At 42.2% G+C, this 17,697-nt stretch overlaps 2 protein-coding genes across 6 annotated transcripts; one reads left to right on the top strand and one right to left on the bottom strand.

Moving 5' to 3' along the window:
- The first annotated feature begins 10 nt into the window (after positions 1–10).
- Positions 11–8,565, top strand: BFAR (bifunctional apoptosis regulator). Of its 5 annotated transcripts, XM_032703568.1 has the most exons (10): positions 99–468; positions 1,656–1,715; positions 2,007–2,070; positions 2,740–3,070; positions 3,889–4,090; positions 4,432–4,601; positions 5,224–5,368; positions 5,619–5,789; positions 6,308–6,510; positions 7,401–8,565. In XM_032703568.1, the coding sequence occupies exons 4-10, from the start codon at positions 2,805–2,807 to the stop codon at positions 7,591–7,593; spliced, it is 1,350 nt and encodes a 449-aa protein (XP_032559459.1). In that variant the 5' UTR covers positions 99–468; positions 1,656–1,715; positions 2,007–2,070; positions 2,740–2,804; the 3' UTR covers positions 7,594–8,565. The 5 variants fall into 5 exon arrangements, with proteins under 5 accessions (XP_032559455.1, XP_032559460.1, XP_032559459.1 ...); XM_032703564.1 differs by lacking the exon at positions 2,007–2,070 and having other exon boundaries at positions 11–468; XM_032703569.1 differs by lacking the exon at positions 2,007–2,070 and having other exon boundaries at positions 92–468; positions 7,562–8,565.
- Positions 8,566–9,499: 934 nt separating this feature from the next.
- On the bottom strand, positions 9,500–17,127 carry PLA2G10 (phospholipase A2 group X). Its single transcript, XM_032703570.1, has 4 exons — positions 16,893–17,127; positions 12,888–13,053; positions 11,525–11,631; positions 9,500–9,806 (listed from the first exon to the last, which is right to left on the bottom strand). Exons 1-4 carry the CDS (start codon positions 16,942–16,944, stop codon positions 9,661–9,663), a joined length of 471 nt encoding a protein of 156 aa, XP_032559461.1. The 5' UTR covers positions 16,945–17,127; the 3' UTR covers positions 9,500–9,660.
- Positions 17,128–17,697: the final 570 nt, after the last annotated feature.

The following is a 17,697-nucleotide window of genomic DNA, read 5'->3' as shown; positions in this document are numbered from 1 at the left end:
ACGTGAGCGCGCACGTGAGCGCGCCCGGCCGCCATTTCCTGCCGGGGCGGCGCCCTCAGGGCACGGAGCGCTCTGTGCTGCCCCGGGGTAGGCGTTGTGCTCTGCCCGCCTTGCCCCGCACTGAGCACGGACACGGCTGCCTTCGCTGCTCTGCCGGGCTGTTCGGGCTGCAAGGGGCCCTCAGTCGCCGGCCCTGCCCGCCGCGGCAGCGGAGCGGCTGTAGCGGCGCTGCCCGGGGAAGGAAGGAGTCCCACCCCGCCGCTCTCCCGTGGGGCGTTGTGAGATGTCACGGCCCACAAAGCCCTCGCCTTTCAGCCCAGAAATGCGTAACTAGCACCAGGAAGGAAGAAGGGATGGGAATCTGCTGAGGAGACACCAGGAGAGCTGCTGGTGGTGGTGCCTTAAAGATGTCAAGTCCGGAGGAACTGGAAGGTTTGGCGTGTTACGGAAGAAGCGTTCGCCTTCCTGGTAAAACCAGCACTTTCACACGTAATTGTATAATAACAAGCGTTCTGTCCCCGCAGCAGCGCTGTGGGAGGAGGAGCTGCCCAGGGCAGGAGCTGTGGGTACGGACACTGTGAGAGTTTAGTGAATGGGCTGCAGGGTTAAAGCTCACACGGCACGGGAAGCATCTTTTCCAGAATCCCAGCAGAATGAAAACAAATGGAAAAGTCTCCATACATTGAGAGGCAGTTTCGGCATAGAGAAGAAGATAAAGAATTACACCAGACTTAGCGGAGAGAGCTTTTAAAGATTCTTCAAGACTAAGTTTTGCCTTTTCAGTGTAAGCAGTTTATTCTGCACGTAGTCCCAGCAAGTCATCCAGGATGATTAAATGGTGCCAGTAAGGCATTAGTTAAAATAAGATGTTTCTATTTTACAGTAAATTGGCTGAAGCCTAAAATTTTCATGTTACTCCTCAATTTTTTAACATACATTCCTGCAGTTTCTCGTTAAAGTGCTCATGGCACTTTAAAGTGTTGATGGCTGTTTATAAACCTGACATTTCCCGCCAAATCCAGGAATTCCTAGCTGACAAATCCAGGAACTCTTTGCTGCTTTCACCTGTAAAATAAACACCAAGTAGTTAGAACTGACCCCGGAGTCCAAAAGTCCAGCCTGGCTGCAGCCTCCTTTCAGGTGGTTGTACAGAATGAATCACTCATTTTTCTTTGGACTCGGTCGAAAAGAATTGCAGTAAGGGAACAGGGATTGATATGTAAATAATAGCGAACGCGTGTCTCTGTAGATAACACGGACGGCCCGGCAGGGCGGCTGCGGCGTTACCGCACCGGGGGCAGTGCCGGGGCGGGCCCGGCTCCTGCTGGGAACGGGGCTGGGAACGGGGCACCGCGGGGCTGCCACTGCGCCGGGCCCTGCCCTGCCCTGCCCTGCCCTGCCCAACCCAGTGCAGGAAACGCGGCGGAGGAAGCAACGCGGCGGGGGGGGGGGGGGGGGGGGGCAGGAAGGCGGAGCTGGAAAGAGGAGGCAGGAGAGGAGCCAGAAATCGTCCTGCTGCTGCTGGGTCTTAGTTTGGTGGAGACTGGGCGGCGAAATATTTTTCCACCCACGGAAATCCTGCTGGCTCTGCCTTCTGGGAAAACCAGAAGAATGCTTTTAAGTGCAAAACCTTGGTTTTATTTCTCCTCCCGTAGGTGCTGTTTCAGGTTTGTGTTTTAGAAAGCCGACGGTCCGCGCTCTGCCGGGAAATACAGGTTTGTAAGCGGTCTGAGGATTCTGTTTTCACTGTTGTGTTTCTGTACTTGATTGTTGTTTCGTTTCTGTTTTTTTTTTTCATTTCCGTTCTTTACCGGCTTGCATCCTTACCTCTTTGTGCTTGATCTGGATGGCAGATAGGTAATTTGGTAGTAAGCAGGAGCCACACAGTGGAGAGTGTAGTCATATTTTGGTTTGGTAGTACCTGAGGAGAAAATTGAGTCGTTTTTGGTATCTTCTGACGTATCACGAGAGATGAGTGAGTGATCTGGATCAGTGTTTTTCTTAAGAAACTAGATACTGCCATCTGAGAGAATGGAATAGGAACATCAAGCAAATAGATTTGTATCTTTGGTAAGCTTGGAACAGTCTTAGCCTCTTCTTGTCTGTGTGTTTTCTGAAATACTAACGAAGTAAAACTGTCAGTAAAGTTAATGCAGGGCTCAGACCTTCACTGAAGTGGAAGCAGGTAATTCTGTAATTCTGGAACATGTGACTTTGTGGATCAGACTTTTCTTCTTTTTAACATTGCCCAGCAATGTCTAGCGTTGACTTTTGTAAGTAATGTTTTATTCTGTATGCTTGGAAGGAAGAGGGCTGAAGTAAATTAGAGCCTTATGTTATACTGGTGTTTTATCTTTGAAAATACCATCTCTGATGGTATTTTCTAATTATATTTCTTTTGATTGGTGTCTTTTACTAAAGCCTTGATTAAAGATAGTCAAGTCATGTGGGTCAGTGAGTTATTTTGTTTCACTTTCATGTGTTTCCTAATGCAGGAGAAGAAAGTAGAGGGAGATGAAACCTAGCTGTTTACATCTAGAATCTGGTTTTGATTGTAGTTTGCAATGAATATGTTGTTGAAAAAGTAGATCATGTTTCATTTTGGGGGCGGGCTGTGTTGCTTAGAAGTTTAAAACCATCCCAGCGGCAAAAGCATTGCCATGAGAAATTATACTGCTTACCATCCTAAACTTCTATCAGAACTTTTTTCTTAGTGAGGTTTATTTTGTTGCTTTGCAGAGGTAATGCCTTACGTGGTTTGAAGATCTGAGAGGGCTTTCTGTTTGCGTGAAGCATAAAAGAAAATGGAAGAAGATGAGACTTTACAAGGGGAAAGGGAGAGGGCAGAAGGTGAAACAGGTGCCTCTGCTGACGTGGGTGGGCAGATCTCAGTCAGTGAGTTCCTTTGCCACTGCTGTTACGACATCCTGGTCGATCCCACCACCCTGAACTGTGGCCACAGTTTCTGTAGGCATTGCCTGGCCTTGTGGTGGGTGTCGTCCAAGAAGAACGAGTGCCCCGAATGCAGAGAAAAATGGGAAGGGTTCCCCAAAGTCAACATCCTGCTCAGGTGAGTGTACTCTTTTGTGAAAGCCATTTTTGGATAAATCAGACCACTGAAATCAGCTGTCTGGTTTCTTGAGTTTCTCAGAATTTTGTAGCTTATTGGTAATCTGAACTGTCACAAGGACATTTAAATCCCAAAGGCTTTCATGTTCTGCACTTGTACTGAGCTGTTCAAGCCCATTTTTCTGCATGGAACTAAGGAGTGTGTTGGTTGATTTTGTTTGGGGGGCTGGAGTGGGGGAGGTTTCTTCTGAATTTTTTTGGGAGATGGAGAGGAGGGATCCTTTTTTAGCATTGAGACCCTTGAATCTTTTAATATAGCTGGTTGTTTTCTAATAATTGTAAGTTAGATTGATCTTTGATAATTGTGTAGTTATTTCTGTAATAGGAATTATTGCACAACAAAGCTAGAAATATGTTTGATGTTTTGAATTACCCACAACTTCTTTTGTTAATAATACTTTATCTGGGTTAATAATATTTTAATAATTAGATGGTAGGATTGGGGGTAGGCTCTTATGTTGTCTTTTACCATTTTTTAATAATCAAGACTTGCCAGTAGCACACAGAATTCTAATTTTACATAAGAAATATACATGGGAGGAGTTACGTGGTATCTTAACTTTAGAAGCTAAGCAAAACGTTGTTTGGAAGTAATTGATATAAATTTAAATTTACTAAGTATTAATAACTGATTTTTCATTGCTTTCAAAGATGATAGTCTACAATTGAGGCTGGAAAACAAAAATCCAAAAATTAGTCCCTTTTCTGAATATGAACCCTGAATGGTTTTGGTACAATGACAAATATTTTTCCCATTAGGGATGTTATTGAAAAGCTATTTTCTGATGCCATTGAACAAAGAAAAGAAGATATTCGACAAAACAGTGATGTAGCACGCAGCTTAGCAGCCTTCCAAAAATATGGGAGTGACCAGATCCCTACAGTTCCGAACACAGGAAGATTTAATCCTCGAGGAGGAGGGTTTTTCTCAGGCGTTCTGACAGCTTTAACTTGTGTAGCAGTAAGTTTCATCTGCTTGGTTTTCCATATTTCCTTCATTTAGCATGCAATCAAATCTTCTTCAACTGCATGCACATAAAAAAAAGCTTGTCAGCACAGAAGAGCCTTCAGCTGAGCAGAGTGGCCTTCAGAGGTCTGTCAGGAACTACAACTGCAATGTAGTTTAGATGGAAGTTTGGCAAAGTGGGGAAAACTTCAAGATACTTTTTTATAACCTGAATATTCTAGGGCCCACGGAGTGGAAAATTCTACATGCCGAGCCTCTTATTGCATGCTTATCAGTAATGTATTTGCTTTGCAGGTAAAAGATGAGGGGTTTTTATCTTTTTAATCCACCCATAGGTAGTTCTACTCGGCTATCACTGGAGTAGTAGAGAATTTGAAGAAGATCATCTTGTCCACAAGCCTGTTGCTAGATGGACTGCTGAGGAAGTGATCCTCTGGCTAGAGCAGCTGGGCCCATGGGCTTCACATTACAAAGAAAGGTTTTTACTGGAGAAAGTGAATGGAAGGTGAGGGGCCTGATGGCCAAGAACAACTGTCGTGTGTTGGGCTTGCTGACAGATTCATTAGGGATGCTTGTTGGGAAATGACTGTACTGTGTTCCATGGACTGTGGGAATATTCTGTAAGGTACCAGAATACATTATAGGGGAAGTTATAACAATTTTTGGTGAAAACTTGAGTAGCAGATACTGAGCAAGCTACTTGAAAATGTTCTAAGAACTTCTTAAATTGCTGGCAATGCAGACTGAAATGATACTGAGAGTAAAATTCTATTGTGTGTTATCCACCACTCCCACCTTCCCTTTCATTTGGAAGTATCCATGTGCCATGTGCATCATTGCATTCCACCCAAGAGAAATGCTGAAAGCAGGCAAGAGGAAACTGGAAAAGAAGTATTTAAAACCCCAGGCTCTGAGATGCAGTTGGTGTGAACACTTGATATGGAATGTAATTTAACAATGATCTTTAAGGTCTTCCAACCCAAAGCATTCTGTGATTCTTTCTGTAATCCAAAAGGTGCTGCCTTCTATCAGTACCTTATTGTTTTGGTATTTAGTTGCTTATTTGTGAGTCATATCTTTGTGGTGAAGAGACACTGTTTGCCTTCTGAGTTCTTCTGCTTTTGTAGGCTGCTCCTCACACTGACAGAGGAGGATTTCACCAAAGAGCCTTACAGTATAGAGAACAGCAACCACAGGAAAGCCATCATGGCAGAGCTGGAATGTGTGAAAGCTTTAGGTGTTAAACCACCACAGAACCTTTGGGAATATAAGGTAAATTTTATATTAAGTGTGTCATATATATGAAGTATTTTTAAAATAATATCTGTAAAAGAAAATTTTTTAAAGCCAGGTGGAGTGTTGAGGTAGTGGAATTGTGCTTGGAAAAACTGCTCAGTTTAATGAAATGTGGTATTTGGAAAATGATCCTTTGAAAAATAATTGTCAGAAAATCTAAGAACTGGCATATCTCTTTCATTTTATTTTTTCACTGATTGAAACTAGATAATTTGATATCTTTCAGGCTGTAAATCCAGGAAAATCCCTCTTTCTTCTGTATGCCCTGAAGAGCTCTCCAAGACTCAGTATGTTATACCTGTATTTGTTTGATTATGCAGAAGCTTTCCTACCTTTCATCCACACAATTTGTCCTATGCAAGAAGACAAGCATGAAGATGTTTTCACAAAACTGCTGGTAAGTGTTCAAAACATTAAATGTGCTTCTTGCTTTAATTACAAGCGTTTTAAGACTAGCAGCATAAAAACATAAAGTAATTATTCACCATTTCATCTCTTTACACTATGACTTTAAAAACAACAAACCTACAGAGTAAGTGGTTCCTTGATTTTATTTTATGTGGTCACCAGAGTTGGAACCATTACCTTTAATAAGATTGGTTTAAGGCTTTTAAGACTTCAAATGTGTGACAGTCATCCTTCTGAAGTTCACAAGACTACAGAAAAGCTGAAAAGCTCTTCACTCAAATTACCTGTGTTTTAAGAAAGGGCATTTTAAGGTCTGGCTGTCTGTGATGTTCTAATCTAATGGAAATTACTGAGCTATAGTATTATCTACCCACAAGTATAGTAAAGACAATCTGCTACTTTCAATGTATGAAACAACAGCTTTTCAACAAAAGACTAGTAGAAATAAGCCAGTATTGTATTTGTTTAATAGAACATTTTTAACAGTCTTTTTATCCTAATTTACAGGACCTTAAAGATCCTTCATGGAAACAATGGAGAGAATTCATTGTAAAATATTTATTTTTGCCATACCAGTTGATAGCTGAATTTGCTTGGGATTGGCTGGATGTGCACTACTGGACATCAAGATTTATAATTGTGAATGCTATGTTGCTCTCTGTTCTGGAATTATTCTCTTTTTGGAGGCTCTGGTCAAGAAGAGAATTGAAGTAAGTCTCAGTGATTTTGTTGAAGAGGGTAGGAAGTAGATGGCCTTATAAATAGTAACAATCTCATGATTTCACAGTTGCTCACTGAAATGACAGTGTCTGACTGTAACTCTGAGGTTAATCAGAACAGGTGAATCTGAATTCCTACATATGCTAGTACTTCTGAATGCCTTTATTTATGTGAATATTTGATAGGGTTTCTTACAGCTGGTTTTACTTATCAGATGTAGCAAATGCAGAAACAGTAATAAACATGTTCTTAACCACTGGGAAATACTAACCCTTACTGTGAGAACTGCCTTTTATGGTAACTGGTATTAGTTGCCAGCTGAGCCTAAATACATCAGAATTTTGTCATGATATGCTTCCAGTGTAGTTATTAAAGGATGAGTCCTCAGAACCATAAATAAGTTTAGCTATGCTGGTATTATTTCTGGTAAATTACAGGAATTTCTGTTTTCTGTTATGACTTTAATCGTAATTCGAGCATATTAATATTACTTGATAGTTGCTGTGGTCTCATTTCTAGTTTTAGAAACTGCATGGGAGAAATTCTTGTGGTGGTGTGTGGTGGGTTTTCCCTTTGCCAGCCGCCAGGGGACAGAAGAGCACAGGGGACACGGAATAACCTGTGGCAGGGCTGGAATGTGACACTGGAACCTGCTGGGCTTTGGGGTCTAAGTGCACTGACTTAATGCTTCCTCTTTAAGTTTGGTACTGCTGGGTTTTAAGAAAGCTTTTCCTGGAGTGCAAAATAGTGGTTTACAGGTAAAGGGTAATCCCAAGTAAGGGCTAAATAATTTAAGGCTGCAACACCTATTAGCTTTTCTTAGAGTGGGTAAAAACAAACCAGGCAGTCCCTCTAAGCCTCTCCCTTTCCTTTTTCACAGGACTATTCCTCACAGAATGTGGAGACATTTCTGGAAAGTCTCAACCCAGGGTCTTTTTGTTGCCATTTTTTGGCCTTTTATTCCTCAGTTTGTCTGCAATTGTTTGTTTTACTGGGCCTTGTATTTTAACCCCATCATAAACATTGATCTTGTGGTTACAGAGCTGCGGCATCTGGAGACACAAGTGCAGTGATTGCCTTTGGAACTTTTGGGCTCTTTAGCTTCTAAAAATGGACATTTGAAATAAGCTTTGCTTTTCTTTATGTATGTGGCAGCAAAAGTGGTGGATTGTGTTAATTTAACGTACAAAAAAGCCTTAAGGTAAGTTACTCTTAAACCAGTTGATTCCAAATTGGAGGATGGGCTCTAGTATCCAAAAGGAATTTTCCATTGGAAAAAAAAAGAAGACATTCCTGTGTTAGCCATGTAAAATTCCTACAGTCATTTTGCCTTATTTTTGATCAGATCAAACTTCTCTGTTCTGTTCTGAGCATTCTGTGTATTTTCCAGCCTGCCTTAAAGGATTAGGAGCTGCTATAGTGATCTCTTTCTTTTTAAATATAGCATTTCATCTCAGTGATGTGTTCCTCAACTTAAGTTTGCCAAAGGAATGCCCTTCCTGGATAGGCTTGATATTGAAAGTACATCAGTTATTTCAGTCTTCTTTACATGTAAGGCTGTGACTGTCTCTGCACAGTCTCACAGCAGAGTTTGCTCTAAAATTCCTGCTCTTGAGGGCAAAGACTTGAGTTTTCTCATCTTTTGGAAAATGTGGTGATTGCCATAGGAAATCTTTTATTCAGACCAGTTACACCTCACCAATAGCTCCTTTAATGCTTTCCTCTTGAATTCTGTTGCTAATTCTTAAATTCAGGGTTCTCTCTCAAAAATTATTATTTTGGAAAAGTGACCTGACACTGTAATTACATCTTGCTGCAATACAATGTGTGTCTACATCCGTGAGCAAATATTGACTGGAAAGTTATTTTGTGTAAACAGGACTGACATTTGTTAATGTATGTTTTTTTGACTGAAGAAAAAGTCAAAAAGATTTTTTTTGCATTCTACATTGGTTTGTTGTTTGGGTTTTTTCATTTGTATCATTGGTATGAACTTTAAATTTGCCTGTGAATATTTTGAAAGATTAAAGATCTCTTTTGAAATCGTCACTATTGTAGGAGTGGGTTATTTTGTTTGGGTTTGAGTTTTTTATATTGAAGTACTTGTCATTAGTTTTGCCTTGTGCAGACTCTTCTGTAGGCCTGTGTCTTTGAGTAAGTTGAGGTGGGTGAAAGTAGACATGAAACACTCCTGGTTCTATAACTGTTAAAATTAGCAGTTATGAAAAAGTGTATTATTCAGCAATTCATGGTGCTGATTTCTCTTCCTAAAAAGTTAAAAAAGCCTATGAAGTGACCCCAGTTAGAACCATCTTTACATCCTGATGAGGTGTATACACTTCTGAACTTGGTAAACTCTTGCTGTCCAAGATCAAACACTTGTGGAAAAGGAAGTTGGTCCCAACAACTGCTGCATTGTCATGTATCTGTTTTGGTGATGGTTTGCATTTGCACTTTTAAAGGTGGCTCTAAAGTTTTAAGGGCAGAACTTCTCCCTGTGCTTACAGGAAGTTCGAGGTGTACATAGAGTAAAGGAGCTTGAGCCATATCAAATGAGCAGCTTTTTTAGAAAACTGTATTTAAAAAGTGAATACTAGAAAAATAGAATTAATTAGAATTAATTCTTTAATACAGGTAGGATTGCTTAAGATGAATGTTAAATTAGTTAATTAGCAACAGTTAAATTAGGCTTTTATTGTAAGTGTTTAGTGTAGTTGAGAGGGCTCTTTGTGCTGACACTGTCACTTCATGCATTTTTTCCAGTCAGTTCCAAGTTAACAGATGTTAAGATAAATGTTAGTTGAAGAGTTTGATTTGTATCTCATAGCCAGTGGAGGGAGGATGAAAAGTTCATAGCAGGTGATATTATGAATCTGAAAAATCTGTGAATCTCAATATAAACAAAATTAATGTTGTCAGGTCTTATCTGATAAACTCAGATTCCTATTTAGTCAATAAAAGGGCACTGCACAAGGTAAATAAGAGGATAAATGTTTACTTTGGCCATTCTTGGGCAGAGAGGCTGAGGTGGCAAGAAGGAGCATCAACAAAGAGCAACATCATTTGTTGTCACTACTGTGACCCAAAAAAGTCATTTTAGATTTAAATACAGAGTTTTCATGAGGACTGATGTTGGATGCCTAATACCTACACAAAGGCTGGATCTCCCCACACATAAAGTCTGGCCACAAAAGGTATTTTCTGTGATACGGAGCTTTAGAAAAACATTTGGCAGCTTCCCGGTCACATTCACAGGCCATTTTTTGACATTTGTCTTCTAGTGAATCTGAAAGAAAACACAGTAAGTTTGATGTTAGTCTGGAGTAATAAAACACACCAAATGGAATGCCAACACAGAATGGTTTGGTTTAGCAACAATTGATCCGTGGATCAATCAGTGATCACCGATCTTGGCAGGTGAAAATACAATAGTCAGATAAAGACTTAAATATTCTTCTTCATGTTCTTTAATAAAACAACTCTGATTCCTCTTTAGAAAGTGGTGTGTGGCCTTCCCTGCTTCCCTCCTGCTATAGAAGCTTGAGGTTGGGAAGATAGTTTCCATCACATGTCCTTTCATCTACTAAAGCACCAAAAATATATACACAGGATGCAAAAATGTTCCATGTCCAGCTCAAATTGCTCACCTCTTTTTTATCAAGGCATTCAGTAAGAAGTTAGGTAAAGTGTGTTTAAGTGTGATAAAATCCATGTCTTATCATATTTGTTTTGTAATTGTAGTGTTGCAACTTAACAGATTTCTTGGCCTGAGAGTTTCTTCTTGGCATGAACGTTTTCTTCCACAGCAATGTATTTTGGGTTTAGTGTGCCAAGGCAGAAATGTGTGTTTTTTTCTCTCTGCAACTGTCTGTAAACTGAGGAATCCTTGATTACATTTTGTCTGAGTATTTAACATTTTAAAAGCTTAGCCAGATCTCTGCTTGAGATTTGTCCAGGAGCAGAACAAGTGTTCAGTTTTGTTATGAACTCAATTTCTGCCATGAACTGGAAGCATTCATGTATCTGTGTTGATGCTGCAACTCCCTACCCTAAGGACTTCTCAGTAGCATAAGTAGCATGAAAACATGATAGGATAAAAAAGCCAAAATACATTAACTGAGAACTATTCCTTCTCCTGTAGTTGCTCTAAAGTTTGTCTTTGTGGTATGACAGGGACTTTGTTTCATCTTTGTTCCTTGACAACATGCCTACTGTCTTGGCCAGTATTTTAAAATATTATCAGCTTCTGGACTGGGACAGAAGCAGAATCTTTACAGGCAAGTAGAGATGGACTGTAACATGACAGGTTAATTAGTCTGAGAGACAAGAGGCTTTGTGCATCTGATGCAGAGAAAGAAATGAGCAAGGAGAGATTCTGCGTGGGGTGGACACCTGGGCAAAGTAAAGGCTGAATGTAAAGGAGGAAAGGAATTAATGTCAAAACTTTCATTTGTTTTCAGGTCAGGCAAATTCTAAGTGGAGTTATGAAATTCGAGGGGTTTGTGTTCCCTGTGAATGGCCATCAGTGTGTCCTTTAAACCATGGCAGTCAGAAACTCAGACTTGCTTTGAACAAGTTCATGTCAGGGTTTCTCCAGCTAATTTGCAGTCTGGGTAGAAGCATAAAATTACATGCAGAGTAACTGACCTCAACAAACATCAATGCTGAGAAAAAGGAGGAGGTTTGGGGCTGTGTTTTCTGAAAGGGTAATAGGAGTTTGTAGATCAGAATTTTGTTTGCTTATGTGTGTCAATAGGTGGGGATTGAGAATAAGAAAGTGCATTCAGTTGGGTGGCATAGCTGTGCTTTCTGGAGGCACAGTGCATCCTGGCAAAAAGGTCACAAAAGGAAGGATGGTAAAGTCAGAATTTTACAGATAATTGAGAAAATGCCTTTATTCTATGAAGTCAATGAGATAATCAGTAGCAGTAAAAATGAAAAAGCACCCAAACCAACACCCCCCCCCCAACACCCAACACCAAAACCCCCCAAGTGCTCACTCACCACACACAGCAGAATTGTCTTTGCATTCCCAGTGGTAACTCTCAGTCTTGGGCTGACAACCTGCTTGTTCTGCCTTGCCATAGCAGCAGTCGTGGTTAAAGCAGCACCTGAGAGGAACAGAACTGGTGATTTATGATCACACAGTCAGTGGGTTTTATCAGCATGTTACTGCAGCTGGGAAATAATAGAACAGTCAACATATGTGAGTGCACAGTTACCTGAAGTGTTAGCTCAGTATTGTGAGAAAATACAGAAAATCGCTCAATATTGTGATTTTAAAGTTGTTCTTGTCATAAAGTCATAGACTTTCTATGACATTGTGAAACTGAGCAGTACAGGTGAGCATTAATGACACATTTTAATGCTTAAAACATTAAAATGTGCTGGGGCAGAGTCTGGTGTGGAGTCTCTGGTGTGGAGTCATTGGAAGTGCAGAAGAGCAAGTAGGGGAGGTAACAAGGACCTGAAATTAGGGAGCTTGTAAGGTTTTGCTGTGAACTAATGACACCCTTTCTTTTTTGACTTGGTGGGTGTATCCACAAACTGTGCACTCTGCATTCATTCATTCCTTCTGTTTCCTCCTGGTAGCCTAAAACCATATTACAGTAGGCACATGATATTTAGATGGTGTTTAGGTTGCCTGAGGAATTTGTGTCTGCAATAGGAAAAGTTAATGCTGTGAGCTCTCACTTTGCAGTTACTTCTTTTTCCTGTGCTTATTAAGTAATTACTTGGTAATACCACACAAATTGCTGTGTAAAGATCCCGTGGAATGTAACAGTTGAACAGCACATGCCCAGGAAGTAGATCAATAACTCAAGGGCATGCATAGAAACTTTAAAAAAAGCAAAAAAGTCCAGAAAAAAACCCCAGCAAATAATCTTCTTGTCAGCTAATGTTCAATTACAAATTAAACTGATGATAGTCAATATGCTGAGATTTAGTACTAAATAGAAAGGTTTGTTTTTTAGGATTATTTTTATTTTTCAACAGGTTGGATTTTGCATAATTTTTATGTATTGTTTTGAATGCTAAGAAAAGGGGACATGGTAGTAAAATCACAAGATTTTTCAATTGCCTTTTTAATTTTTACTTTTAGAGATTTTTTGAATGTTTGAGCTTTAACCTTGTCCAACAAGACTTCAGTTATTCAGCTCTTGGTTGAACAGCACCAGCAAAGCAGCTCAGTTGTACTGTGAATCCAATGTTAATGCAGGGGAAGTTGGGGTTAAAGTCAATCAGCGCTCGTATAGATCTACAGAAACACAGTGTTTAAACTCGGTCCCCTAACGCTGTTAAATAGGCCTGATTTATGTTTTAGTCCTTTTAGCACTTGGTTACTCAGCTGAGCAGTTCCTCTCACCAGTCCACCCTGTCCTTGGGCCATCCTCTCCCTCCCAGCCCGCAGTAGCAGCCGTAGCGCAGGTACGCGAAGGGCGAGCGGCCCGTGGTGCAGCGAATGGCTCCGGCCAGTTCCAGGATCCCCCGCCGGTGCCTGGAACGGGCTTCCCCGAAAGCACCTTTATAAACTGGGGAGAAAAAGCTGGTTTTTATCGAATCAAACGTGCAAATATAAGATATTTAAGCGCTGATAATAAATGACAGTCCTTGAAAGTAACAGAGTTTTGGTTTTTGACACTCTGGGGTCACACTGCTTGACCCCGTCCCGTTGGCCCCAGACCATTCAGAACAGCTACAGGGGTTTCCTCCCATGGAGGCAGCAAACAGAGACAGACTTCAGTCATCTCCAGTCTTAAAACTGGTAAGGGCAGCATCTGTTCTGTGGCCCAGGCCCACAGATTTTTAGGACTGGCTGCTCCAAGGGTTGCAGTGTTTACTACAATTTTGCCCACATTGTTATTTTGTAGAATGTAAGCTTTACATTGGAACAAATATGTCCTCTATGATAGGGTTCTGGTTTTCCTGATTTTTAGACAAAGCAGACAAATAACTGGTGGGGATGGTGTGGTGGATGTAGAGCAGGGAAACGAGCGGGTGCTTGGAGTCATTTCCAGGGAAATTAGAAAGGTGGGGTTGGGATATTTTTTTTCTGTGTCATTTTGTTTGGGTTTTTTTGTTGTTTAAGGGATTCTCACCAGTATTTCCCCAAAACAAACTGTATTTAGGAACTATATTTTAACTGTCCCATGTCAGTACTAAAGCAATAGGTCCTGAGCAGCAGAACAATGTTGAGACACTGGGTGACAATTTTTGGGGCTTCATGTCCTCCTGCAGGTTGAGCTACCCTTAATGGTAATGGGCAGCATCTCCTTGCACTGCTGGCTCCAAGCTATTTATAGCACATTTTAAGAAGCTGAATGAGTACAAAACAAATTAGTGGGAGGTTTCTGATTACAGTTTCTTAGTAATTAAACTAATTATTTATTTTGATATGAGGAGAACAGTTTATAAAACTAAACTCCCAGTGCTGGATACAGATTGCAAAAGACATTAAGAATTAATAACTGATAATACCTTGTGAGGGAGACAGACAGCAGAAAAGTATTTAGACTTTGTCATTGAAGGCTTTGATATTTATTTTCCTACAAAATAACCATGATGATTATGCAGGTTTTATATAATCTGTATAATCACATAATCTATTATAATAGACTAATAGAGTAATCTATTATAATAGGTTATATTATAATAGATTATATGATTAACTGTAATCAGTTAATGGAAAATCTGCCAGAAAAAATACTGTTCCCAGCACCTCGGAGTAACTTGAAACGCGTGGGATGCTCATGACCTCCAGCACTTGTAATTTCTTGAAAACAATGGAATTTAAACACCTCATGAAATCTCCTCATTAAGAAATACAATTGGTTTGTGTATGAGAATGGTAGGAAACCCTTTTAGAAAGAACAGCAAGGCTTCCTGAGGCAGCAGTTGGTGCTTTCCTGACTGGGACCACTCCCAGAGCTCTTTCCCTCCCGTTTTGTGGAGGTGTGATCCAGGGAGAGAAGGGGTGTTGAAATAAAGGTGCTTAAACTTGCACGTGCAGCTCTGGCCATTGATTGAAAGCCATCACATCTTGAGGAGCTAAGAAAAGCTTCCTTGCTCTGTCCTCGAATGCAGTTTCATTTAAAAACTGCTCCACTGGCACTAAACTTCCTTGCTAAGACAGTGAATAGTATCTGTTGTGCCATGGCTCCTGTTCCAGAATATTATCTGTATGTTTACTGGCATCTTTCAGCTCTGGGTAGCAGAAGCATCCATTTGATTATAAACAGATTATCTTTGTGAATAAAGGAAAAGGGAAAAAAATTAGAAACGCATTAATTTTTTTGTGAAAGGTCGTATTTCCTATAATATTTTACTCTTTGCAATGGGTTCAATGCAAACATAATAATTAATTTTGCAGATGCACAGTCATATTTTTATTGAGATGCACAATTTATGATACATAACTACATTAATCATTAGCATCTAATGCAGTCTGTGATGTTTTGTGGGTTTTAAAAGAATTTTTAAGCCATGCTTTCAAAGACTAAGGCTACAGAAACATTTTTTTCATGTTAAATATGTGTAAGATTTCCTGTAGGGATATTTTCCCTGTGCAGTCATAGTGCTCTAGTAGTTCAGAACTAGAAACTTGGGAATAAGCAGAGTTTCTGATGTTCTCCAAGAGAGATGTATGCCTTACAGAAACTTCTGGGTGTTTGCTTAGATTTTTACCTCTTGTTTCATAAGCCATCAGGGGTGACCTTTTTCACCTCACTTTATTGCCCAGCCTGCTCCCGTGCTATCTCCACGAACTGTGGTCACATGGGAGTTTTTCGAAAGGATAAATTTGCCTGTTTTGCTCCTGTGGCCCAAGCATTGGGAAACATGGATTGCATTTCCCACCCTGCCCACTGCCCACGGAGTGGGTGACTGCAGTCCTGAGTCAGCGCCCTCGGAGCACAGCCAGGCTGAGCACAGCCAGGCACTGCAATGAGCGCCCTGAGCTGGCACAGCAGCGCTTCCATGGCTGTTCTTACTGCTCTGGCTGAGGTCTGTGCCATGCAAAGGATGAAGTCTGGAGGGTGATCAAAATGCTGGAGGACTCATGGGGCCGTGCTGAGGTCAGGAAGTAGAATTGGGGCAGGGAGCTTGGTGGGGCCTTAGGTTGGCCCCATTATGCAAGCACCTTACCTCGTGGGCTGTAATCGTGCCACTGCCTTCCCCCAGACCCCGCTTCATTCCATGCCCAGAATCTGCTCTAGGACTGAATTGGGGCCCTTGTCCTCTCATCCTGTTATTTGCACGATCTGGTGTGGTGAATTTGCTAGGTGTGTAGGAACGTGTAAAAAAAGAAGTGCAAGAAGACAAAAGAGAATCTCTTAATTGAGGCAGCAGAATGCTATTCTGGAAAAGTGGATTTTGTCCTTCCAGCTGTCACAAAGGTTCAGCATGAGGTTAATTTAATCACTTTAAAACGATTCCTGTTGATGTTTACTAATAGTTTGCTCCTTGCCTGCTGAGTGTCCTGGGGTTGGAGTACCAAGCTGCAATACTCAGTTGAGAGCCAGGCTTTGAGTAGTTGAAGTTCCACATAATTTTAAGCAGTTAAAATTGGGTTCTACCATGTCACTATGGGAACGAAATAAGTACATTAAGATACTGTACTGATGAACTCCTCAGAAAACCTATGAGGAAATGGGCTGTAAATTACTACAACTGGTCTTTAATACTGCTTAATAAATAGAACATATGAGACAAAAAAATTAATTAAATATTTGCAAAGTGAGTAATTGGCTGTGCTCAGGTATGAGGCAGGGGTCCTTTAATTACGTTCTCTCATCATAACTTATTTATAAAGACTGACTCATTTTTTCAGGAGAACTCAGGGTTCTGCAGGCAATCTCAGTTCTCACAGTTCCTGCCCCTGAACGGCTCTGGAGCTCGAGTGCTCTGCGATAGCTCGCTCGAGTGAGTACCCGGAGAGGAGCAGGGGTGAAGGTACTGGCTTTGTAGATTGTTCCTGCACGTGCGAGCTGCAGTCTGGTTTCAAACCCCGACCTTCGTCGGCACAGCTGCGCATCGCTGAGGAACTTTGAGCAGCGCCGTGAGACCCCCAGCCCGGAGCCGCGGGGCAGCTGCAGCCGCCGCTGTCAGCGGCACGTCGGGCTCTCCCTTCGGGCGAGTTCCACCCAGCCGTGCCCGAGCGCGGGGACACCTGTCACGGGGACTGTGCTCTCCGGCGTGGGAAGACAGGCACGTCCCGTGATCGCTTTTCCCCAGCGCTCCTTCCTCTGCCCCTTCTCCCACCTGCCCCCCGGCGCGGCCGAGCCCCCTCCCTCCGGTGCGGAGCGCCCGGGCACGGGAGCGGCGGGACGGGGCCGCTTCCCCGGCGGTCAGGACCGTGCCCGGCTGTACTCACGGGCCGCGGGCAACAGCAGGAGCAGCAGCAGGAGCGGGGGCAGCGGCGCCATGGGCTGCGGGGTGCGGGCTGCGGGTCCGGCGGCGGCGGCGCGCTCGGCAGCGGAGCGTGTAGGTGTGAGCGGAGCGGCGGCGGGCCGGCTATAAAAGGCTGCTTTCTGCCCCGAGCCGGGTCCCCCCGAGCCCCAGAGCAAGCCGCGCTGTCCATCTGGCCAGAAGGGAGGAGCTGCCGCTGGAAGAGCCGGGGGGAGATGGAACCTGTCACTCGGCAGCGGAGCGCGGTGCGGGCACAGCGGGAAGGAGCCCTGGAGTCTCTGAGGAGGGGGATCCGCTCCTCCAGGACCCTCCTGCTTTGGTAGCTATGTTTTCTTTTTGAATTACAGCACTTCCTTGGTAATTTAATCCAGATCTGGAGAGTCAGGGTGGCAGCAGACTGTTGCAAGTTAGGCTGGTGGTTAATTACACCCAGTGCCGAAGTCATGCGCTCTATCTGGAGTCTGCATCTGCCAGACTTCATCTCTTGATTCCTCCTTTTCTTGGGGGACCACAGAACAACCAGCTCCTAAACTGGTTATGGATATTTGTAGCTTGATCAAAACAACTTTTTAATCGTACCTCAACCAAAATAGAGTCTCAAAGTGAGTATTTTTCTGTACGTTGTATAACATGTGCATATATTTTCCTCTCCCTTTCCAGCTCCTGTATTATTTTGTAAAACCTACATATTACAGTTTCACTGCCCTTCTCAACACACAGACAATACAACTTGCTTTTATATGATTTTTTTTCTTGCTCATACTTCCCAA

This window comes from Chiroxiphia lanceolata, chromosome 16, assembly GCF_009829145.1.
Source record: "Chiroxiphia lanceolata isolate bChiLan1 chromosome 16, bChiLan1.pri, whole genome shotgun sequence".
NCBI classification, from domain to species: Eukaryota; Metazoa; Chordata; class Aves; order Passeriformes; family Pipridae; genus Chiroxiphia; species Chiroxiphia lanceolata.
Note: the sequence above shows the minus strand (reverse complement) of the source record. Positions and strands in the feature narration are given on the sequence as shown.

Excerpts from the sequence above, each read along its gene's own strand:
- PLA2G10 (XM_032703570.1), bottom strand. The coding sequence starts at position 16,944 with ATGGCGCCGCTGCCCCCGCTCCTGCTGCTGCTCCTGCTGTTGCCCGCG. Across the intron at positions 11,632-12,887 it reads CCCAAGGACAGGGTGGACTG|GTGCTGCTTTAACCACGACT; the intron begins GTGAGAGGAACT and ends TGTTCCTCTCAG. Across the intron at positions 9,807-11,524 it reads AGACAATTCTGCTGTGTGTG|ATTCACTAGAAGACAAATGT; the intron begins GTGAGTGAGCAC and ends GTTTTCTTTCAG.
- BFAR (XM_032703564.1), top strand. The coding sequence starts at position 2,805 with ATGGAAGAAGATGAGACTTTACAAGGGGAAAGGGAGAGGGCAGAAGGT. Across the intron at positions 4,091-4,431 it reads CAGCTTTAACTTGTGTAGCA|GTAGTTCTACTCGGCTATCA; the intron begins GTAAGTTTCATC and ends ATCCACCCATAG. Across the intron at positions 6,511-7,400 it reads TGGTCAAGAAGAGAATTGAA|GACTATTCCTCACAGAATGT; the intron begins GTAAGTCTCAGT and ends CCTTTTTCACAG.